The 24,860-nt window shown below is 44.9% G+C and overlaps 1 protein-coding gene across 4 annotated transcripts in view; it reads left to right on the forward strand.

Annotated features, from left to right (window-relative positions):
• The first annotated feature begins 7,503 nt into the window (after nucleotides 1-7,503).
• The window catches only part of DET1 (DET1 partner of COP1 E3 ubiquitin ligase), a 44,040-nt gene continuing 26,683 nt past the window's right edge, over nucleotides 7,504-24,860 (forward strand). For 3 of the 4 annotated variants that reach the window (XM_033920746.1, XM_033920748.1, XM_033920747.1), the window contains exons 1-2: nucleotides 7,504-7,642; nucleotides 11,670-12,772. In XM_033920746.1, coding sequence (XP_033776637.1) covers nucleotides 11,687-12,772 — 1,086 coding nt within the window. In that variant the 5' untranslated portion in view covers nucleotides 7,504-7,642; nucleotides 11,670-11,686. Of the gene's footprint in view, nucleotides 7,643-9,269; nucleotides 9,419-11,669; nucleotides 12,773-24,860 lie in introns of all 4 variants that reach the window. The other variant, XM_033920745.1, reaches the window with a different exon arrangement.

Consider the following 24,860-nt stretch of genomic DNA (forward strand, 5'->3'; position numbering starts at 1 on the left):
ATCTAAATTTAAGGCATCTGTCCGGGCGTTTAGATATAGTTCTGAATAGGACACTGATACGTGATTGACACGTGACGGGCGGCCGCCGATATTGGCATCCTATACAGAATCAGGTCCATAATGTTGGAACAGATTCAGTAAATGATGCTCAAAATTTAGGCACCAGGAAAAAAAAAAAAAAAAAAAATCAGTGTTAAGCGCAATTCTATAAAGAACACTTTGGGCTGAGAACAGATTCCGGTGTCCAGCTTTGAGTGCAAGGATTTAGGCCAGCTGAAACTTGGTGTAAATCCCAGCTTGCAAGCTGGACATATAACCCCGGTATTCTATAACACTGCATGCTCAAAGTATCTCGTATGCAACACAAAAGGGCAGTGTTATAGAAAGCACATAGGCAGCTATGCACATAAACCCAAATTAGTGGCAATTAAGTGCCAAGTAACTCTAACATCATTAAGTGGTTGTCAGTACCCAATTGAATAATTAGTTATGTGTGCATCTGATTGCTGTGCCCAACTTTGGGTGATCTATACAGAATCCCAGGGAATATGCATAAATACTACAATTTTACCTAACTGCGGTTTGTGAATACATGCGTATCTTACAAGGTGCCTTTTTATAAGAGGATTGTGAAAAATTGCAAGAGGACCTTGTGAGACTGGGCACCAAAATGGCAGATGGCGTTTAATGTGAGCAAGTGCAAAGTGATGCATGGGGGAAAGAGAAACCCGAACTATAGCTTTGTGATGCTGGGTTCTGTGTTAGGAGTCACTGCCCAGGAAAAGGATCTAGGTGTCATTGTTGAGGTTACGTTGAAACCCCTCAGCTCAAGGTGCGGCAGCGGCTAAGAAAGCACATAGAATGTTAGGAATGATCAGGAAATGAATGGAAAACAAAGATGAAAATGGCGTAATGCCCTTGTATCCCTCTATGGTACCTCAAATACTGGGTGCCGTTCTGGTCGCCATATCTCAAAAAAAATATAGCGGAATTAGAAAAGGTACCCGGATGGCCACCCGGATGGTCTCGGGACTCAAGGATCTACCATACGAAAAACGGCTTGACAAATTACAGCTATACTCGCTCGAGGAGCGCAGAGAGAGGGGGGACATGATCGAGACGTTGAAGTATCTTACGGGCCGCATCGAGGCGGAGGAAGATATCTTCTTTTTCAAGGGTCCCACCACAACAAGAGGGCATCCGTTGAAAATCAGGGGCGGGAAACTACGAGGTGACACCAGGAAATTCTTTTTCACTGAAAGGGTGGTTGATCGCTGGAATAGTCTTCCACTACAGGTGATTGAGGCCAGCAGCGTGCCTGATTTTAAGGCCAAATGGGATCGGCACATGGGATCTATTCACAGGGCAAAGGTAGGGGAGGGACATTAAGGTGGGCAGACTAGATGGGCCGTGGGCCCTTATCTGCCGTCTATTTCTATGTTTCTATGTACAGAGAAGGGCGATGAAAATGATAAACTGTTTGGGATGACTTCCCTATGAGGAAAGGCTAAAGCAGCTAGGGCTCTTCAGCTTGGAGAAGAGATGGCTCAGGGGGGATATGATATGAGGTCTATAAAATAATGAGTGGAGTGGAATAAATTACCCGAGTTTGTCCGTCAAGCCCCTTTCCTTGTTTAAAAGCAGACTGAAAACCCATCTTTTTGATATAGCTTTCAATCCATAACCCTTCTCCTCTGCCCTCCAACCCAGCCAGCTGATTAACCGTTCCCCTTAACTGTATCCATGACATCTTGTTTGTCTGCCTTGCCTGTTTAGATTGTAAGCTCTTTCAAGCAGGGACTGTTTTCTTACTCTTTGTGACTCTGTACAGCGCTGAATGCGTCTGGTAGCGCTATAGAAATAATTGATAGTTGTAGTGGTAGGCTCCTGGTAGAGACAGGGAAATAAAGACTGTGTCTGAATTCAAGAAAGTGTGGAACAGGCATGTGGGATCTCTTAGGGAGAGGAGGAGATGCCGCAGATGGTCAAACTGAATGGGACATTTGGCCTTTATCTGTCATTGTATTTATATGTTTCTTTGTTTCTATCTACAGAAAGTGATAAAATCTCTAATCCATCTTGATCAAATTGGATTTATGCAGAATGGCTATATTGGTCATAATCTTAGACTCTTTCAAACTTTGAATTTTGTTGCTATAAGAAAGTTCCACTCCAGCGATTAGACACAGAAAAAGATTTTGATTGTATTGAACTGAATTATTTAGTTGCTGTTTTGGAATAATTTGGAATGGGAATAAATTTCTTGAATTGAATTAAATTGTTACATATGTCTCCATCATGTAGAATTCTAATTAATAATGAATTATCTAACTTCTTTAAATTGGGGCATGCAACATAGCTGGGATGCCTAGTGTCACTTATTCAAAAACAAGCCCCACAAGGACAAACGATACACATACCCAGCAACACTACAAGGCCTTACTTACAACCCACAACATTCACACTCCCCAAAGAGAAAGGGGAAAAGGAAAAAGAAAAGAAGTGGAGAAAAAGGCCTCAGTTCAGTTTCATCTGGCCAAAAAAACTCCACTCCTACAAAAGCTGTTTATGTGTAAACGCTGAAAAATAGTCCAAGAAAACAAGGCAACTAAAGTAGCCTGCCAGGTGGTATCAAACGCCACGCCTAATGCAGATGAAAGTCAGTGGGTGAATGTAACAAAAGGCAGTATAGTCCAGCTCATAACATCCATAGCAAAAGCAAGAAAAAATAACAACGGGGAACCCTCCGTTTCGCATCAAATCGCTGCGTCAGGGGTGTTCATATCATTGCTTCACATCCAGATATTCCAGACCCACCATACTCCTCAAACATCCTCACCACTTCATCGATCAAAACTGGCGCAGAGAGACTCTTCACCCCGGCTCTTAAAAAGGCCAAAAGTTCCGCCCCTCCACATGCAGCCACCAATCAAAAAACTCAAACTCAAAAGAAGGCGGACCATTCTATTCGGGCATTTAAACCCTCAGGATGGACTGATTGTAGCTGATAAATTCATCTCTGCTCCTTTTGCCGCCGGAGACGTCTCCAATCCCCCCATCGAACCGGGAGCGCAATATGTTCAATCACAATACATCACAGGGCTCCAAAATCATGATGTGCTTCTAAACAATGCATCACCAGCAGTTCCTCCAAACGCTGGGTATTCAAACATGATCTATGTTCAATAAGTCTTGTCTTGAACTGACGGTAAGTATGCCCAACATAAATTTTCAAGCAGGGGCAAAGGATCACATAAATCACCCCCTCAGTGGTGCATGAAGTGGAACACCTCAACTTATAGACAAAACCAGTCTTAGGATGTTGAAACACATCAGATTCGATCATTAGAGAACAGACAGAACAATGACCACACATCCGATGTCCAGGTGTTATGGCTGCATATGTGTCAGATGGAACTCTCAAAACATTGGGACTTAAAACATCGCCCAAATTTCGATTACGCACATAAGAGAACAAAATATTGAGCTGTTGAAAACAAGGATGTATCTTTAAAATGTTAAGATGTCGGCGGATCACCCGCTGTGAACATCTAGACAACTGGTTGTAAGTAGAGACGAAAGGTACCAGATCCTGAGTGGGAACCTCATCCCGATACTGTAATAAGCCTCTCTGTGATTATACAAAGCCCTCTTCCTAGCCTGGGCCACCACAGAAACCAGATACCCCCTATCAATAAATTTATCCTGTAGGGTCACAGATTGATGACGGAACTCAGCTGTAGTCTTACAGATGCGCCTATACCTCAGAAACTGGGCAAAAGGAATGCTGGTTTTCATAGCATGAGGATGCATACTACTGAACTGCAACAGGGAGTTGCGATCAGTATCTTTAGTGTACACCGTGGTACACAAAATTCCATCCACTAATTCCACCAAAACATCCAAAAAAGCAATCTTAGTTTGATGAAACTTCATTTCAAATCTCAAAGAGGGATGGCACCCATTAATGTAAGCATTAAATGCCAACAGCTCTTCCAAAGATCCTCTCCATAGACAAAAAATATCGTCTATAAAGCGGAGCCATCCCACCATCAAAGGAAAAAATCCAGAAGAGTAAACAAACTTCTCTTCAAACGCTCCCATAAACAGATTAGCTATAGTCGGGGCAAAAGTTGCACCCATAGCAACTCCTGACAGCTGCATATAGAATTGACCCTCAAACAAAAAATAGTTCTGTTTCATAGCCAGAGCAGTCAATTCTAATAAAAACTCCGGGGGCACCAACCACGGACGAGGCATTTGATTCAAAAAATCTGATAATATCTCCAAAGCCTCGTCCTGAGGAATAGAGGTATATAGGGACGCCACATCTAGTGTAACAAAAAAACGTCACCTCAGATGTCATAGATTCCCAACTCTCCAGAAAGTTCAAAAAGTGCAAAATACTGAGAATACATGGGAGAAACACAAAGGGTAATATGTACAAGATGCAGGCTATATTTATTGTACCAAATATTAATGCAGTTACTAATATCACCTTATAACAAACCAAGGGACCCGACACGGTCCGTGTTTCAGAGAACACGCCTTCTTCAGGGGGGGTCCATGGTGGATAAGGTTTAGAATAAACCGCAATAAAAAATGGTATAAAGCAAATGCCTATATATATGTGATCACGAGCCAGCAGCGCAAAAAATAAAGGTCAAAGCGTATCGGGTCCCTTGGTTTGTTATAAGGTGATATCAGTAACTGCATTAATATTTGGTACAATAAATATATTTCATAAAAATACTCCACAAGTTGAGAAACAATATATATATTAAAAGCATGAATATGCTGTATAGTAAAAGTAAATATTCATTAATATAAGTGAAGTGCTCAGTCACCAACCGATCCGTGCATAAAGTACTACTAAAAGTACAAGTGCTGGTTGTACAACAGGGACCATCATTGCACTCTCAGTCTCTAAACCTTCCTTATTCAATATAAATTATCAAAAAGAAATAAACATAAGGAAGGTAGCATACGATTTGTTCAACTCCAGCGCTCATAATAATAATAATAATAATAATAACTTTATTTTTCTATACCGCCATAGTCGGGCGACTTCTAGGCGGTTCACATTGGAAGAAGGCTGGACAATCAGCGAATGATAAGGAGCCTAAAATAGAAAAGTTACATAAACAAGGTACATACTAATTTAAGTTCCATGGGTAAAGGATACATGAAAATTGGAGCTTCCTGAGAGATTGAATAGCATTTATGGGGGGTTTGTTTTAGTTTGAGGGTGGTCTGTTTTGGTCAATGAATTTGTCGAATAGGGCGGTTTTTTATTGCTTTTCGGAATGCATTGTAAGTCAGTTTGGGTTCATTTATGCAGTTTCGCAACCAGACTTGTTGTCTATTCGCTTGGAACATGAAGATTCTATCCAGGAAGGATTTGTATCTGCAGCCTGAGATCTTTGGGTAGGCAAAGATGTTTTTGTTTCTGGTTGTTCGTGTGGGGTTGTGCAGAATGAAGTGAGTTTGCAGGTAGGAAGGTGCTAGCCCCCAGACTTGTTTGAAACAGATACATGCAAATTTGAATAGTATTCGTGCTTCTATTGGTAACCAGTGTAGTTTTTTATAGTAGGGGCTGATGTGGTCTTTATTTCTCAGACCGAAGATTAAGCGAACAGCGGTGTTTTGTACTAATCTCAATTTTTTTACTGTTTTTTTGTGGGATACCCAGGTAGATGATGTTACAGTAGTCAAGGAGGGATAGGATCAGCGATTGCACCAGCAACCTGAAGGATGTTGGGTCAAAGTATTTTTTTATGGTCCTTAGCTTCCACAGCGTGTAAAAACATTTTTTCACCAGTAAGTTTGTGTGGTCAGCCATGGTTAGGTGTGTATCTAGGGTGATACCCAGTATTTTTATGGTATTGGACATTGGGTATTCGTGGTTGTTGATTATTAGCGATGTTCTCGTAATTTTGTCATTGGGGCTTGCCAAAAAGACTTTTGTTTTCGCTGTGTTTAATTTCAGTTTGAAGGTGGTGGTCCATTTTTCGATTTCTGTCATTGTGTTTGAGAGGTTGTCGACAATTTCATTTTCATAAGCAATATTCATCTTAATTAAAGAATTCCTACGTTTGAAACTGCCATAGCCTCCCTTCGACTCGAGTTTCGCAAGAGCGTCGTCAGGAAGGGGGCACTGTGAACAGAAAAAGTGCTAAAACTTGGTGACTGAGCACTTCGCTTATATTAATGAACATTTACTATTACTACACAGCATATTCATGCTTTTACTATATATATATTGTGGAGTATTTTTATGAAATTGATTTGACAACACAAGCAATTACTACCCTGTTTCCCCGATGGTAAGACACTGTCTTATTTTTTTTGGAAGGCCAAAATATGCTCTAGGGCTTATTTTCGGGGGGATGCCTTATTTACATTTTTTTCTAAAAAGGGGGGGGCTGTCTTATTTGACGGCTGAAGAATCGGTCGGCCGAAAAATCGTACCGTGTATGGCCAGCTTTATCCATCATACCATATATTGTACCATTTAATGTCCCCAATGTTCTCCATCAGGGAAACACAGTAAATAGATTATTCTGTAGTGCAGCATCAGAGGGGACTTGACAATGTGAAACCATTGTTTATATACCATATGCATTTTAAACAGGCTTTATATACAGTAAGTGGTATTGCTCACAGCAAAAGAAACCTGTCTGCGTGTCTCACTTTTGGATGTTCTGGCCGTGAACAAACTCCTGCAGTCTCCGTTAGGGAGGGATGAGGGAAGCTGCCTGTGTTTCCTTGCGCGGAGTCATGTGCGCGCGCTGCAGTCCTGTCACTTCCTCCTCTTCACTTCATGACGAGGCGCGGCACGCAGCCATGGAGGCAAATACGGTAGACGGAGGGACCACACGGAGTCACCCACCGTACCACCCGATTCGGGTAAGCGCAGGTATCGGTGGGTGGCTTATTTGCGGGGGGGTGCCTTATTTTACATTTTTTTCTAAAAAGGGGGGCCTGTCTTATTTGATGGCCCTGCCTTATCATCGGGGAAACAGGGTATTTAACGCCTTACTATTAGCGAGTACAATAAATATAGGGCTCCTTTTATCAAGCCAGGCGACTTTTCATCATGCGTTAACCCCCCAACTCAAGGGAGGCATTAGCGGCTAGCGCGGCCGGCGGTTTAGCGCGAGGTATTACGTGCGTTAAAACGCTAGCGCGGCTTGATAAAAGGAGCCCATAGCCTGCATCTTGTACATATTAGTCTGCAGTTGTTTGTTTTGGGATTTTTTTTTTTGTATTTGTTTGTTTGCTCTCACTGTACTGTTGGATCTTTTTGTTGTTAGAAACACAAAGGGTTTCATTTATCAAAACAGGAAAGGAGAGTGCTGGAGGGGAGAGACAGAAAGAGCAGGTTGGGGGGAGCTGCTCCCTCTCTGCCAAGTCCAAACCCGGCCCAGCCTCCGCCGCCCCCTCTTCCACGTCTCCCCCTGACAGTCCGGCTACGTCTTAACGCGACGCTTTTCCCGCCCTCTCGGCCGCGGTCCGTCCTGCCGGAAACAGGAAGTCGCGTCAGAGGGAAAGGAGGGGGGGGCGGGACGTTCGCCGTCAGCGGTGGCGGGATGCAGGAGAAGGCGAACGGTGGTGGGGCCGCTCGGATACGAGTCGGAAGGTGGGACGGGCGGGGGTTTGGGCGCGCTTGAGAAGGCGGGATGGGGGAGGGGGAGCTCGGAAGTCCTGACAGAAGAGGCAAAAAGCTCTCGAGGGCTTTTGGGGGGTGCGTGACCCAGGTTCTTTACCCCTCCTCCCCCTCCAGGGTCCCCTAAAATACCACATTATTATTATTTTTTTTTGTTAAAGTGTCCTAAAATGAAAGCCTCTTCCCCTCTTTGCATAGTCCGTAATATAAAAGTTTCTCGTGTCACAAACGCACTTCTGTCGGACTAGAAAAGCCCTAAACAATCCAAATATGGTGAAAAAAAATCAAAAGGGCTGGTTTTTTTTTTTTTTTTTTTTAACAGGGTTAACTGGGGGGGGGGGTTTCCCCCTTCTCCACGGGGTATCAAAACAAAGTGTGCCATCTCACCCATGCTTAGCTGGGTTTTCCAATTGAACCGGGGGGGGGGGGAGGGGGAGGGCGACATAAGAAGTTGCCTCCACTGGGTCAGACTAGAGGTCCATCTCGCCCAGCGGTCCGCTCCCGCGGCGGCCCATCAGGTCCGTGACCTGTGAAGTGGTTTCTGACCACTTCTATAGCCTACCTCAAGTTCTATCTGTACCCTTCTATCCCCTTATCTTCCAGGAACCTATCCAAACCTTCCTTGAACCCCTGTACCGAGTTCTGGCCTGTCGCATCCTCCGGAAGCGCGTTCCATGTGTCCACCACCCTCTGGGTAAAAAAGAACTTCCTAGCATTTGTTAGGGACCTAAACTGTGAGGGGTACAAAGTGACACCTTTTTACCCACAAATGAAAAGCGCTCGTCCTAAAAATGTGCTCGCTCTCCTCTGATTTTGCCTCCTCCTTTTCACCACAGCATCACCGGCCTCTGGGGGACGCGATGCTTGTCGGGGGAATTGGAAACTTACCCCCCCCCCACACACACACACACCCCGTTTTACTAAGGTGCGCTATGCGTTTTAACGCGTGTGAAATATAGACTAACATACACGCGTTAGTGCGTGCTAAAACGCTTAGCGCACCTTTGTAAAAGGGGCCCTTAGATGCCGCAGTCGTATTACCTCAGCCGTTTCTGACCTTTTGATTTAGTTGGAATTTCTGGCCAGGTTCTGGACTGCTTCAAATCTTTCATTTCAGATAGAGCCTTTAAGGTTGATTAGGTAAACATGTATGTCATATCCTTTGGAAATATGGTGTCCCTCAGGGCTCAGTTCTGTCCCCATCCCTTTTCAATATTTTCATTAGTCTGTTGGCCCTCTTAATCTAATAATGTGGTATTGGTTTTCATTTTGTTCCTTCCCCACTTTGCATACCTGTATTAATTTACACCCAATTAAGAAATGAAGAACGTTGCTTTGAATCTCACAAATTAGTGCTCAGTACGCCACAATCCTCTGTAACGTGGTTCTCTGGCCATCTCACTCCTTGGAACTTTTCTGTTCAACCAGTACTACTTTTAACTATCTGTAGGTCATTTTTGACTTTGAACTATTATTGAAACGTGTCTCATCCATAGTACCAAAAGGTGTTCAGGTCCTGAGATGCCTGCATTTCATATGTCACATTTTTTTTATTTTCAGGCATTACATACATAACTCTTATCTCATTACTTTTCACTAGGATGAATTACTGCAATGTTGGTCTCAAGTCTTCCTCAATATCAGCTTAAGCATCTTCAGCTTTTCCAAAGTACTGCAGACAGATTATTATTCAGCATAAAAAGATTCAATCATGTTACACCCCTTTTGATAAAACTTCATTGGCTTCCGGTGAGATTCCGTTTTCAACACAATTTACTTGCATTAGCTCATCGTGCTCTCTTTCAAATGTCGCCTCTCCATCTTGTTAATCTTATTACATCATCCTCAACATATCCTGTCTGTTCAATATATGAAAAATGATTGTCCTTTGTACCTCATTCATGTGCATATTTGGAATCTACACATCAGTCTGCTTTCTTTTATTTCTCTCCTTTATTTTGGAATGCTCTACCAATATCTCTTTGCAAGGAAGTATCCCTCAAAAATTTCAAAGCCCAATTAAGGGCTAGATTCATGAAGTCTGTTAGGGACGTTTAGCTCTTGGTATGTGTGCTCTTGTTGTACTCTGACTTTCCTTTTTGTAATGGAGTTCTTTTCTTTGATCTTTGTTTTAATTATATTCACCGCCTTGGCCTTTTTTTTCAGTAAGATCGATATATCAAATGCTAAATAAACATAAGCTCGAAATTCAGTGCATTGAAGTCTGCAGCAGTTCCACCAGAAATACGAGAAGCATTCAATAATTTATCTACCTGAGTATGAAAGAAAGTAGCAAGCGTGTTGAAATAAGTCTGTGTATGTTATGACAAGTCTTAAGGTTACTCATGCATAGTTGCAGCTCAGTGCGAGTTTAACATTCCAAGAGACAGGATGTCAGGAGAGTCCTCATGTGAGTTAAGTAAGAAACTGCTAGATATGGAGCACATTTAGTGATAAAATTTCTCATGAAAAAAGGGAAAAATACAAAGATCCATGAACGCCTGACTGCAGTTTATGATGAGTCTGCCTTATCCTACAAAGTAAAATTTTGGAGCAAGCAATTTAAGTGGGGTAGAGAGTCCATTGAAAATGACCCTCACTGGATGTCCTGTGGAAGCAACTTCCACAGAAATGTGCAAGAAAGTCAAGGATTTTAGTTTGGCAGACAGACAAATTAAGGTTTCTCGAATAGCTGAAGAAATGGGCATCTTAGTAGATACAATTTGGAAAATAATTCATGAAAAGTTGAGCATGTCCAAGGTTAATGTAAGATGGGTTCCAAGAATGCTGATGACATGTCAGAAGGCCACGAGGCTCCAGTGCTGTCAGGAGAACTTGGAGTTGCTTCGTGAAGACCAAGTTAATTTTTTTCAATGTTTGGTGACTGGAGTTGAGACTTGGGTCTATCACAGAGATCCTGAGTCCAAAATGGAGTCAATTCTGTAGAAGCAAAAGTCATCCCCCACTCCAAAAAAGTTCAATGTAGAAAAATCTGCAGGCAAAAGTCATGACAACTATCTTCTGGGATGATGGAGGACTTTTGCTTCTGGAGTTCATACCACACAAGACAACCATAACCGGGGAGAGTTATGCCAACACAATGATCACTTTGTGGGAATCAATCAAGGAGAAAAGATGAAGAAAACTTACAGCAGGCGTGCTGCTTTTTCACGACAATGCACCAGTGCACATGTCACGACAAACACATGCTGCCATCCAAGAATGTAGGTTTAAGCAACGGAATCATCCACTCTACATTCCTGACCTGGCTCCCTCAGATTATTTCCTGTTGTGAGTTTTGGAGAAATCTCTCTGTGGACAGCATTTTTCAAGTGATGAAGACATCGTGGAAGCTGTTTGAAAGTCAAACAGAAGAATTTTCAAAGGGATTAAAGGCATTGCAGGAAAAATGGATGAAGTGTATGGAACTATAAGGGGTTTATATTGAAAATAAAAAAAATTTTGAAAACTTTTCTTTCCTACTGAGGTAGATAAATTATTGAACGCTTCTCATAATCCTGTCTTGCTGTTTAAGAACCACAGAGAAATATTGCAGTCCTAGCACTTCTGAAAGGAAATAAGATTGATTTACTTGGAAAGTATTTTTCCACAGTTTTTATCAATAATGCAATATCTCAGAAATGTTGATATGTATCACAAACACTGAAATTTCACAAGGAAATATAACAATTTTATAATTATTTGAAAAATAAAATAAGACAAACATCTCAAGTTACACTACATCCTCAAGAACATCTTACTCTTGGAAAAAAAATAATCTTGCTGTATATTAGATTCTGTAAACTGCAGTGGTCCCCATTGTTTGGACAAAGGGTGGTATAGAAGTACAAAATAAATGGAATGAAATATTGTAGAACTGCAGGACTGAAACCTTTACTTGAGATGTTAATTTACATCCCGAGTAGTATTTTGAGCCATCAACATAATTTTGTTGTTTTGTAGTGCTTTTCCTTATACCACAAACTTTCTTACTTTTCAGTTTGAAGATGAAGTGATATGATGGACCATGATGCCCCTACCATTAGGCCTCGAAGAATCCAGAATCAGAATGTTATCCACCGTCTTGAGCACAGAAGAATCAGCTCTGGTAAATCTGGAACACACTGGCACCAGGTGCGTATATTCCATCAGAACGTATTCCCCAATTTCACAGTGGTCAATGTGGAGAAACCACCTTGCTTTTTGCGCAAGTTTTCACCAGATGGACGATATTTCATTGCATTTTCTTCTGACCAAACCTCTTTGGAAATCTATGAATACCAGGGATGTCAGGCTGCAGAGGACCTCCTGCAGGGCTATGAAGGTGAAATATTGGCTAATGGAAATGATGAACGATCCATCAACATACTCGGACGACTTTTTGAACGCTTTTTTGTTTTGCTTCATATCACGAATGTTGCTTCAAATGGTGAGCATCTCAACCGTGAGTGCAGTTTGTTTACAGATGATTGTCGTTACGTAATTGTAGGCTCAGCTGCTTACCTTCCAGAGGAACCCCACCCTCCTTTCTTTGAAGTCTACCGTAACAGTGAATCTGTGACTCCTAATCCCAGGTCCCCACTGGAAGATTACTCTCTGCACATAATTGATCTTCATACGGGGAGATTGTGTGATTCAAGGACATTCAAATGTGATAAAGTTATTCTCTCTCACAACCAAGGACTTTATCTTTATAAGAACATTTTGGCAATCCTATCAGTGCAGCAGCAAACCATTCATGTATTCCAGGTCACACCTGAAGGGACTTTCATTGATGTACGAACAATAGGTCGGTTCTGCTATGAAGATGACCTTTTGACTTTGTCAGCTGTCTATCCTGAGGTTCAACGTGAAACTCAGACAGGAATGGCTAATTCATATAAGGAGCCATTTATAAATTCTTTGAAGCATCGACTTCTTGTATATCTATGGAGGAGGGCAGAACAGGATGGCAGTGCAATGGCAAAGAGGAGGTTCTTCCAATATTTTGATCAATTGAGACAACTCCGTATGTGGAAAATGCAACTCCTGGATGAAAACCATCTGTTCATTAAATATACGAGCGAAGATGTGGTGACGTTACGAGTTACAGATCCTTCACAGGTAGTGTTCTTTTGTGAAAGTTCATAAGTAGACGAAGCACATGACCTCTTAGAATTAAAAGATTTTACTCCTTATGCTGTAATAGAGTATTTGTGCTGTCCTCTGCAGCATGCCAATATGTAGCTAAGCACGTGAAGGATTACAACTTGACATGAGCAGTCAAAAGAATTATATTGGATAAAGGTCTCAGTGTTACACACATTTCTGTAGTTATATAGAGCAAGAGGAAGATTACTATAGAAGGACCAAGATGAGAACCTTTAGTCAGTAGCAAAGTGTACATGCTGATATGTTAGCTTCACTATACAGGTAGTCTTTTATAAAATTAGTATATAATATATAAGTAAACCATACCATTTGATTTATACAGTACTGTAATCTGAAATTTGTGCACTTGTGGAGGCCAGCTTGATGTTTTGCTCTCTTATAAATGGTGATCAAGTGACTAATTAGCTTTTGACTATAATTCTGCTTGCAAAGCTGGATCTAAAAAAAATGATGTTAACCTAGAGAACTGGAGAACTAATAATTACCAACGGGGGTAGAAGCTCAGTATAGATACAGCATTTAATCATCCTCTGCCTAGTACGAGTAGTTTATTCAGAGGGTGCAACGTTAATGACCATTTAGGTCAAAAAACAAAAGCTGATCATTTATCTGAATAAAAAATAGGTTTCATTAAATTTAGTGTTTAGCATTTTAGTATCTATATAGAGAGAACCTCGGGTAAATTTGGGTACAGCATACAATGTCCTTTAATCCCAATGAGTAAGTGATTCCACTAATTCCTGTACTTCACATATCTCAGTTACGGTTTAAAAAAATCCTTTAAAAATGAAAATCACATTTAGACCTAGGTGTTCATTTTCAAACATTGGAACATGGCGGCAGATAAAGGCCAAATGGCCCATCCAGTCTGCCCATTTGCAGCATCCACTATCTCCTCCTCTCCCTAAGAGATCCCAGATATCTGTCCCGTGCATTCTTGAATTCAGACACAGTCTTTGTTTCCACCACCTTTATTGGGAAAGTATTCCAGGCATCTACCACCTTTTCTGTAAAGAAGTATTTCCTTAAATTACTCCTGACCCTATCGCTTCATTCCATGTCCTCACTCTGGAGTTTCCTTTCATTTGAAGCAGACTCACATCATGCTTATTTATGCCATGTAGGTATTTAAATGTCTCTATCATATCTCCCCTCTCCTGCCTTTCCTCCAAAGAATACTTATTGAGATTTTTAAGTCTGTCCCCATACGTCTTATGATGAAGACTACCAACCATTTTAGTAGCCTTCCTCTGGACTGACTCCATCCTGTTTATATCTTTTGATGGTGCAGTCTCCAGAATTGTACACAGTATTCTAAATGAGGTCTCAACAGTCTTATACAGAGGCATCAATAATCCTTTTTCCTACAGGCCATTCCTCTCTCTGTGCACTCAAGCATCCTTCTAGCCTTTGCCATTGCCTTTTCAACTTGTTTGGCCACCTTAAGGTTATCACATACTATCACACCCAAGTCCTGCTTCTCTTTCATGCACAAAAGTTCTTCATCCCCTAAACTGTACTGTTCCCTAGGGCTTTTGCAGCCCTAAATGCATGACCTTTTATTTCTGTGGGTTTTTTAAAAATTAAAATCATACAAGTTACACACTTGAATTGGCTTTTACCACATCTTGATTCACCGCTGGTTTCGGAAGTATCTCAGTCTCACAGATTGCTGAATCCCATTTGTGAGCCACCTAGCAAGCAGCATTATTTCAGTGGCCCAGGAGAATCAGACTGCTTGGGCCATCTGAGCAGAGTCATCCTCCACCATCATACCACCTTCCTCCAAAGGCCATAAGGCACCCCCAGCTGAGACCCTGCCCACCTGCTACCTCCCTAGAATGTGAAAGCCCCCCACATAGCGCCATGCTTCTAAAGAGGCTATCTGTTGAAGGATTGGTGTTCTAGGGGGTCTTCGGTCAAGAGCTAAGCCTCAATGCTTCTGCCCAGTCCAGTGGCTTCTGCAAAATGTCGCCCCTAACAGTAGTCAAGCAATTTTGCAAAAGGGTGCTGGACTAGACAGGAGCAACTAGGTATTGCTGATGCCCGAACACCCCCTGGACCAGTGCTTGAAAAGGTAACCCCTTTAGGGTATGGCACTATGTGGGGGTGGGGGGTCTTGTACCTTTGGCAGGATGGAGAATCTTGAACTGGGGGGTGGGGTGCTGTATGGGTTTTGGGGAAGGGGGTAAGTTGTGGTGGACCCTGCTCTGCCAGCCCAGGAGCATTGGGCTGTGAGATAACCCCAGCAAAATCCTGGAATTATTTCACTGTGATTTTTTTTTTGGCCCTAATGCAACATGCATGTATCACCGCAAGTCATGTTACAGTATTTTCAAAGTAATGAGATAAAAAAAAAGCATGCATTTGCATGTAAATGGTAAATGTTGTCAAGTTGTGTTAGAGCCGATTAAGTTGTATTAAGAGGCAAATAATGCAATTTAGAGCCCTAATGCAGCTTGATAACTTCCCCTCTTACATACATACATAATTTATTGAGGACTCATAATTTGTGTTAAATGCATTAACATGTGCTGCTAGTAAATTGTCTCCAAACAAATGATCCAAGCAGCATTACAGTACTTTATGTACTGGTTATTCTTGTACAATCCCTCTGGAGGCTGAACTCGAGGGATCTTGCATCCTTTGTAGCCTTGGCTATAGGGCTAATAAAACTTGTTCCCTCGAAGATTCTTTCAGCATGCTATGTAAGGAGTAGGGGAGGTATATGGGTTGCAGGAACCTCTCAGAAATGAGAAAGATGAATCTGCCACTTCCCAAAGCCACAATTTTGAAATAACGTTTTCCATTTTGTTTCCTAAGTATTTTTAAAATGGTCCACTTTGTCAAGTATTTAAGACTTTTTGCTTAGTAAAATGTATATTTAATATAAAAAAAGATAATAAATACATAATTGCTACATTTCTTAGACTCTCTAGTTATCACATTTGCTTTTCTGTCACCCACATGTCACCTCTTCAATTTCCTGATTCACTGCTTGCTGTCCAGTGCCATAATGCTTTGAAATAGCACTGTGCAACATGGAAATTAGGTGTCTATGGAGATGTTGCCATTTAAATTCTCTCAACAGTCCTTAAAATCTTGAAACTGTGGGGAGCAGAAAGCGCTTGAAGTGATTTTTCCTGAGGTTAAAATTTCTAAACCTCCACACCTGCCTATACTAGCCCCAGCACAAAATTGGTGTGAGACGACAGCTTAACAGGTAACATGGGATAAAACCCCCAGTTTGTAGCTAAATGAAAGTCTGAAATTGAGTGAATGATGAGCAGTACCTAATTTTATAGCTAGGGTAGAAGCAGAGCTCAAAGTGCAAGGCTTTTTGCATTTTAAAACATTTTTGTAAACAAAAAAACATTAGCAGCTGTTAAGTAAGGCTTAACTACCATATTTCTCCATTGACATAAAAGGCACAAGGAGCAGAAAGCAAACAAGAAAAGTGGATGAAAGAATCAGTTTGTATTTATATAGTCTAAATTCTTACACATTTTTCTGACTAAAAATGACAATTTAAAAGGCAATCTCCTTATGTGCCAGGTAGATGTTTGCAATCTTTATCAGTTCATAGGGTGGTTTTTCTGAGCCCTGTGTTGGATCATTTTTCTTCTACCCGGAGCAGCGCCTTATTTTTGGCTTAGTCCTATTTTTTTTTAGACCAAATTACTGGTTGCTTTATGTGCAGAGCGGTGCTTAAGCAATTTAGAGTATTTCTATAGATGCATTTTGGGGGGTGAAGAACTTTTGTACATGAAAGAGGAATGGAAACTTACGGTGGCCAAACAGGTTAAAAGGCAACGGCAAAAGCTATAAGGATGCTTGGGTGCATAGGGAGAGGTATGACCAATAGGAAAAAGGTATTGATGCCCCTGTATAAGACTTTAGTAAGACCTAATTTAGATTCTGGAGGCCGCACCTTCAAAAAGATATAAAAAGAATGGAGTTGTCCAGAGGAAGGCTACTAAAATGGTGTGTGGTCTTCGTCATAAAGCATATGGGGACAGACTCAAAGATGTTTACTTTGGAGAAAAGGCGGGAGAGGGGAGATATAATAGAGACATTTAAATACTTACGTGATGTAAATTTGCATGAGTCGAGTCTCTCATTTGAAAGGAAGCTCCGGAATGAAGGCATAGGATGAAGTTAAGAGGTGAAATGTTCAGTAGTAATCTAAGGAAATACTTTTTTATAGAAAGGGTGGTAGATGCATGGAATAGTCTCCTTGTAGCAGTGGTGGAGACAAAGACTGTGTCTGAATTCAAGAAAGCATGAAATGGGCACATGGGATTTCTTAGGGCAAGAAGGAGATGATGGATGCTGTGGATGGGCAGACTGGATGAGCTGTTTGGTCTGTCATCATGTTTCTAAAATAAACCGGAAAAAATATTTCTTCACTCAACATGCAAATAAACTCTGGAATTCGTTGCCGGAGACTATTGTGAAAGCAGTTAGCAGGGTTTTAAAAAGTTTGGATAATTTCCTAAACGAAAAGTCCATAAGCCATTATTGGGGAAATTCACTGTTTATTCCTAGAATAAGCAGCATAAAATCTGGTTTAGTCCTTGAAATCTTGCCAGGTACAGTTAGAAACAGGATACTCGGCTTAATGGATCTTAAGTCTGTCCCAGTATGGCAGTGTCTCTCAAACTTTCTCGAGCCGGGGTACACTAAAGGTAGTGACCATGGCTTGAGGCACCCAGAAGTGTGCGGACGTCGCCGTGATGACATCACGCATATGCGTGACATCACGTTGAAGTTCGCGAATGTGCAGAGGCCCTCCAGATGGGCCCTGAGATACCAGTAGGGGGTGCCAGCAGGGAAGAGGACTGGAGAGAAGGAGAGGCTCTGTAATTCTTTATTTTGAAGCCTGTCCTCTTTTATGATTTAAGGCATTACAGTCAATTGAGAGCTCTGTAGCTTGTTTGCTAACTGGTTTTTCTTTAGCACTCTCCAGACCAGTAGAGGTTAACTTTACGAATGGGTATATATCTAATCATGACCAGCAGGTGGAGACTGAAAACAAAACTTTGGGACAGTATATCCTAGCCCCTCCTCTCTATTTCCCTCAGTCTTCTTTCAGTCTCCAGCAGGTGTTGAGTGATCTGTACCCATCTCCCTTGGTAGGGCTGTTGGAATTTGTTTAAGGGGTTTATTGTCCCTGTTTTTAGCCGGACGGAGCTTGGACGGACTCTGTTTGGGGGTTCGTCCGACCTCGGGGGTGTCAAACCCGGCGGGTCACGAGCGGGGTCCCTCCCCCCACTTCCTCCACCTCCCCACATTTTTTTAGAGGAGCCTCAGCAATAAGCCTTGCCCCCTAAATCAAGCAAGACTATTGCTTTGAGAGCCTGTGGAGTCTGTTCTGTAAAAAAAAAAAAAAAAAAAAAATCCTGAGGTAGTGCTGGTCTGGAGGGTTGTATCCCTTTAAGAAAACTGTATTTTACTGTATTTTTTCAACTAACCGGCACTTTTTTACAGCTAGGTCGCGTATGGAGCAATGAGCACTTCTAAAGGGAAAAAGTGCTCATTGTGCTCCAGACGCGAGGCACTCGCGGCCGGCCTGTGCAAGCGGTGTTCAGGCCGGTGCGGTGGAGGAGCTCCGTCGGCAGCGGCTGCAGGCGCCCAGAGCTCCCCGCCGATGGTGCCTCGCGAGTCGGCAGGGAACGGAGGAGAAGCCCGGTCTTCTCCGTCCGCCCACGGAGGGATTCCCCGAGCCGCCGACGGTCGGGTTTTTGAGGATTCCCTCTCAGCTGATATTTTGACAGCTGATGCCGGCTTGCCTGTTTTAGCGGCTGAGACTTTTCAGGTCTCTCAGCCGCTGCAGGCTGTGGAGGGAGCTGTTTTGGCGGGAAAGACGCCATCTTCTCTGTCTGGCCCCTCCATTTTGTCTTCCACCTCAGGTGACCTTCCCCCTGTTTTGACTATGCAGGGGCAAGGTTCTGCTGGGTCCCCTGCTGTGGCAGGGAGTCCCTTGGGACCCTCGGGGGGGTTTTCTCCTGAATTTTTCTTTTCTTTATGCAGAGCCTATTTTCAGGCGGCTGGGGGTCCCGGTTGCGCCCAGGGGGTCTCGGGGGGTGGTTTTTCCTCCGCGCTTCCTGCGGCTTTGCCTCTTTCGTCTGGCGTGACGTCCCCTCCGCCGCCTCCCTTGTCCAAGCGTCCGCGGGTGTCGTGGGACGAGAATTTGTGGTCGGAGGAACGGGTCGGTCTGGAGGAGGACCTGGACCCTTCTGAGGAATTCCAGGACTCTCTGGAGGGGACGGAAGCTGGCGGCGGGTTGTCGGATTTCCCGTTCTCCAGTGACGAGGCGTCTGTGGTGCGTCTTTTTCAGAAAGATGAGTTGCCTGACCTTATTCAACAGGTTTCTTCGGTTTTGCGTTTTGAGGACGCGCCGCCGGAGACTCCGCGTGTGGGGGACCCCCTGTTGCGGGGGATCCGTACCGTTTCCCGCTCTTTTCCTATGCATCAGGATATTCGGGATATTATCCTGGAGCAGTGGAAAACGCCGGAGACGCCGTTTCGGCTGGCGCGCAGCATGGCTCGCCTGTATCCCATTCCTGAAGGGGATCGGGCTACGTTAGCTTCGCCGGTCGTGGATGCGGTGGTCTCGGCAATTTCCAAGCGGCATACCGTGCCTGTTGAGGGCGGTTCTGCCTTGCGAGATCCTGAGGAGCGCAAATTGGAGGGCCTCCTTAAGCAAAATTTTCAGGTCTCTGGCTTTGGGGTCCAGACGGCTATTTGTGGGGGACTGGTCGCTCGCGCCGTGTTTCGGTGGGCGGAGCGGGTCTTGGATCGAGAGTCTGACGACTGGTCTCTGGTGGATCAGGAGGTTGCGAAGATTGAGATGGCGGCCTCATTCCTCTCGGATGCTCTCTATGACTTGGTGCGGATCTCGGCTAAGTCTATGGCTTTTGGCGTGGCCGCAAGGCGTGTGTTGTGGCTGCGCGCTTGGGCGGCGGATGCTGCGTCCAAAGCTAAGCTTACTAAATTTCCCTTTCGGGGGTCGTTTTTGTTTGGAGAGGATTTGGATAAGTTGATTCAGACTCTGTCGGACTCGAAAGTTCCCCGTCTGCCGGAGGACCGTGCCCGCCCGGCGTCTCGGGGGGGTGCGGCCCGGGGGCGTTTGCGGGATTTTCGCAAGTATCGCCCTGGGCGTGGGGCTGCTTCTTTCCAGTCTCCGGGATTTTCCCGGGGTCGGTTCTTCCAGCGTATGCAGCCCTTTCGGGGGGCCCGTCGGGGGGCAGGGAATCCCTCCGCCGGTTCCCCCGCTTCCCGTCCTGCACAATGACGCCTTGCCGGCGCCCCCTTTGGTTCCGGTGGGGGCCCGGCTGCGCGAATTTTTCCCCAAATGGGCCGAGATCACGTCCGATCAGTGGGTCCTGGAGGTGGTGCGGGACGGTTATGCCCTGGAGTTCGCCCGCTCTCTACCGGATTTTTTCCTCGCTTCTCCATGTCAGACTCCGGGGAAGACGCAGGCTTTTCGCCAGACCCTTCAGCGCTTGCTAGATCTCAGGGCAGTTGTTCCGGTGCCCCCTCCGGAGTGGGGCACGGGCAGGTACTCCATTTACTTTGTGGTGCCCAAGAAGGAGGGGACTTTTCGGCCCATCCTCGATTTGAAAGGGGTCAACAGGGCTCTCAAGATTCCCTCTTTCCGTATGGAAACTCTGCGGTCGGTCATTCTGGCGGTTCAGCCGGGGGAGTTTCTCACTTCTCTCGATCTGACGGAGGCCTACTTGCATGTTCCCATTCGGGCCTCTCATCAGCGTTTCCTGCGCTTTGCGATCTTGGGTCGGCACTTTCAGTTCTGTGCGCTTCCCTTTGGGCTGGCCACGGCTCCTCGGACGTTCACCAAGGTGATGGTGGTCGTCGCGGCAGCCTTGCGGTCGGAGGGCATCCTGGTACACCCCTACCTGGACGACTGGTTAATTCGGGCAAAGTCGTTGCAGGAAAGCTCCCGGGTTACTGCTCGGGTGGTGGAGTTTCTCCGGTCGCTGGGCTGGGTGGTCAACCTTTCCAAGAGTCGGTTGGTCCCGGCTCAGCGTCTGGAGTACCTAGGGGTGCTGTTCGACACCTCCTTGGGGAAGGTCTTCCTCCCAGAGGGCCGGGTGAGCAAATTGCAATCTCAGATTCGCCTGCTTTTGGCGTCCCGGTGTCCTCGGGCGCGAGATTTCCTCCAGGTCTTGGGGTCGATGGCGGCGTCCCTGGACGTGGTGAGGTGGGCGCGGGCCCACATGCGTCCTCTCCAGTATGCTCTGCTCCGGAGGTGGTCTCCCCAGAGGCACGGGATGGATGTTCCGGTTCCCCTGCGAGGCTTGGCGCGCTGCAGTCTGCGTTGGTGGCTCCAGACCCCTCACCTAGTTCAGGGGGTGGGTCTGGATCTCCCGCAGTGGACGGTGCTCCTGACGGATGCGAGTCTCCTGGGTTGGGGGGCTCAGTGTTTGGGTCACTCAGCCCAGGGCACCTGGTCCGCGGAGGAGGCCGCCTGGTCGATCAACGTGTTGGAGACCAGAGCGGTCCGTCTGGCGCTGTTGGCTTTCCACTCCCTGTTGCGGGGCAAGTCGGTCAGAGTGCTGTCGGACAATGCCACGGCGGTGGCTTATGTCAATCGTCAGGGGGGCACCAAGAGCACTCAGGTGGCGCAGGAGGCGGCTCTGCTCATGGTTTGGGCGGAATCCCATCTGCTGGACCTCTCGGCCTCTCACATAGCCGGAGTAGAAAATGTTCAGGCAGACTTCCTCAGTCGTCACTTCCTAGATCCAGGAGAGTGGTGTCTCGGCGCCGAGGCGTTTCAGTTGATAGTGCAGGCTTGGGGGCAGCCCCTGATGGACCTGATGGCCACGGGTGGCAACGCCAAAGTGCCCCGCTTCTTCAGTCGTCGCAGGGACGGTCTGGCCGAGGGTCTGGATGCTCTGGTCCAGCAGTGGCCAACGGAGGGGCTGTTGTATGTATTCCCTCCTTGGCCGCTGGTGGGCAGAGTGCTTCTTCGCATTGTTTACCATCCGGGTTTGGTGGTGCTGGTGGCGCCGGATTGGCCTCGCCGTCCGTGGTATGCGGATCTGGTGAGGCACCTGGTAGCGGGTCCTCTTCCTCTGCCTCTCTCGGACGACCTGCTGATGCAGGGTCCCATTCCCATGTTCGACCCGTCTCCCTTCTGTCTTACGGCGTGGCTCTTGAAAGGGGTCGCCTTAGCAAGAAGGGATATTCCGACAAGGTGATCTCTACACTGTTGGGGTCCCGGAGGCTTTCTACCTCTCGGGCTTATGTGCGGGTTTGGCGTCTCTTTGAGGAATGGTGTCGGGCGCGGGGAGTGACCTCTTTTCGCGCTTCTCTGCCTAACATTCTGGAGTTCTTGCAGGACGGTCTGGATAGAGGCCTGGCTTGGTCTTCTCTCCGGGTTCATCTTGCGGCCCTGTCGGCTTTTCGAGGGTTGGTGTCAGGTCAGCGTTTATCGGCTCTTCCTGATGTGATTAGGTTTTTGCGGGCGGCCAAGTTGCTTAGGCCTCCCCTACGGCCCTCGGTTCCCTCTTGGGATCTTAATCTGGTGCTTTCTGTATTGGTGCGTCCGCCTTTCGAGCCGTTGGACGACTGTTCTTTGAAGGACCTTACTTTGAAGGCGGTCTTTTTGGTGGCCATTACTTCTGCTAGGCGTGTTTCTGAGCTGCAGGCTTTCTCTTGTAGGACTCCCTTCTTGGAGTTTTCTAGGGAGCGGGTCGTCTTGCGGCCTGTTCCTTCCTTTCTGCCTAAGGTTGTTTCTCCTTTTCATGTCAATCAATCGGTGGTTCTCCCGGTCTTGGGTGGTCGGGAGGGCTCTTCTGAGCAACGGCAGCTGCGCAAGTTGGATGTCGGTCGGGTCCTTCGCTCTTATGTGCAGCGGACCCAGGAATTCCGGAAGTCCGATCGTCTCTTTGTCCTCCTGGCGGGTCCTCGTCGGGGAGCTGGCGCTTCTAAGGCTACTATTGCGCGCTGGATCAAGGAGACGATTGCTTCCGCTTATCTTCTGAAACAGCAGCCTGTTCCGGAGTTTCTCAAGGCTCATTCCACTCGGGGTCAGGCGGCTTCTTGGGCTGAGTCGTCGCTCGTGCCTCCTGTGGATATTTGTAAGGCTGCGGTTTGGTCCTCCTTGCATTCCTTTGTTCGTCATTATCGGGTTGATGTGCAGGCGCGTCGGGACGCGGTGTTCGGTGAGCGTGTACTGGTATCGGCCCTTCGGGGGTCCCGCCCGTGAGAGGGACTGCTTTGGTACGTCCCATTCGTAAAGTTAACCTCTACTGGTCTGGAGAGTGCTAAAGAAGGAGAAATTAGGTTCTTACCTGCTAATTTACTTTCTTTTAGCTTCTCCAGACCAGTAGAGGTCCCCACCCTGTCTGTTGTTGTTGTTGTTGGGGCTGTTGCGCGGGCAGTTTTTGGTTTTTTGCTGCGGGTTCTAGTATTTTTCTAGGGCCGGGGAGAATTGAAGAACAGCGGCTGTGGCTCGGCTGGCTTAGCTGGCGAGCTGTGGGGACATTCTTCCTTCGGGAATTTCTCCTCTGCATTTTCCAACAGCATTTTGGGTTTTGTTATTTGTTACTCCTTTCGGAGTATTGTTTTTTCTCTCTGTTGTTTTCCAGTTCTTGGTTCTGCTTGGCTATTCGGCAGACTGAGGGAAATAGAGAGGAGGGGCTAGGATATACTGTCCCAAAGTTTTGTTTTCAGTCTCCACCTGCTGGTCATGATTAGATATATACCCATTCGTAAAGTTAACCTCTACTGGTCTGGAGAAGCTAAAAGAAAGTAAATTAGCAGGTAAGAACCTAATTTCTCCTTCTCAGTTTGAATATATTAATTTGATTCTTTCTTCATTGCCCTGGATACCAATTTGCTGGTGTTAATTAATATGTGATATTCAAAATATTTTCACGTGAAGTAAGTACCCTTATGTATGATAGCATCTATGAAACCTTATTTGTCTAGTTTGACTCTACATTCTGAGGGTGCAAGGTTACTGAAGTTACTGCTATATCATGTTGATTATCAGAGACGTATAAAAAAAGATTTCACCCTTGTTGGGTCTTTTTAAATTGTAAGATGAAATCAGAATGCTGAAAGACTGCTATGCCTTTAGGAAACAACTGAAGAGTCTTATCAGGCATTTGGTGATTGAGAGTTGACTCTTGATAGTAAGGAATAATTTCAGTATTACAGTTATCATTTATATTCCGCTATTGCCAACCAGTAGTTAATATCGGATTACATGCAGAAAAATAGATCCATTAAACTAAGATATACATACTGTAACGTTATACCATTATTAATGATTAAGATTAAAGTTCTAAAACAAAGTTTTAAGTTTTTATTGTACTGCTTCATTCATATGCTTTGTTACGTAAGGTCTTAAGACTCATATTTTATGCTTTTGATGTATAGTATACTGCCTTGAACTGTGGATAGATGCGGTCTATAAATATTTAAAATAAATACAGTAATATGTCATCAGTACAGGCTAATTATTGGTCTCTTTTGGAAATGTGCTGTCATGTCATCCTTTCTGGAGGTGGCTGTAATGTGATTGTTCTTGATTTAGTAAATGCCAGTGGATAAAGACCAGCTGACCCAGATAGTCTGTCCGGTTGAGACTGTGATTCTGTTTGAATGATAGAAGACCAGAAATTCTTTATTATTACAAATTAAGATGATAGTGACTTCTCAGGATCCTGATGATACTCTCAAACTACTGAAACTGCTTTGATCTTGTGGCTTTTGATGTTATCAGTATCCTGTGCCAACTAAAGCAATTTTATGTGCACTCTTGGGATGTTTATATATTATGATATGGTCTTTGATGCTAAAAAGCAGTGGTCTAATTTTACTGGACAGAATTATTTTCTGATGTGTGTAATAAAAGCCAAGTAAAACCACTAGTGTACTCGCATAATACTTGCAACTCAAATCCAACCAAAAAAAATCAATACAAAAGAACCCTGTGACAATAATCTTATTATGTCCATCACGCCACCTCTTGCTTGCTTGAATCGCTTGGTCTTTGGCTTCCTAC

Source organism: Geotrypetes seraphini, chromosome 14 (assembly GCF_902459505.1).
Source record: "Geotrypetes seraphini chromosome 14, aGeoSer1.1, whole genome shotgun sequence".
Taxonomy (NCBI): domain Eukaryota; kingdom Metazoa; phylum Chordata; class Amphibia; order Gymnophiona; family Dermophiidae; genus Geotrypetes; species Geotrypetes seraphini.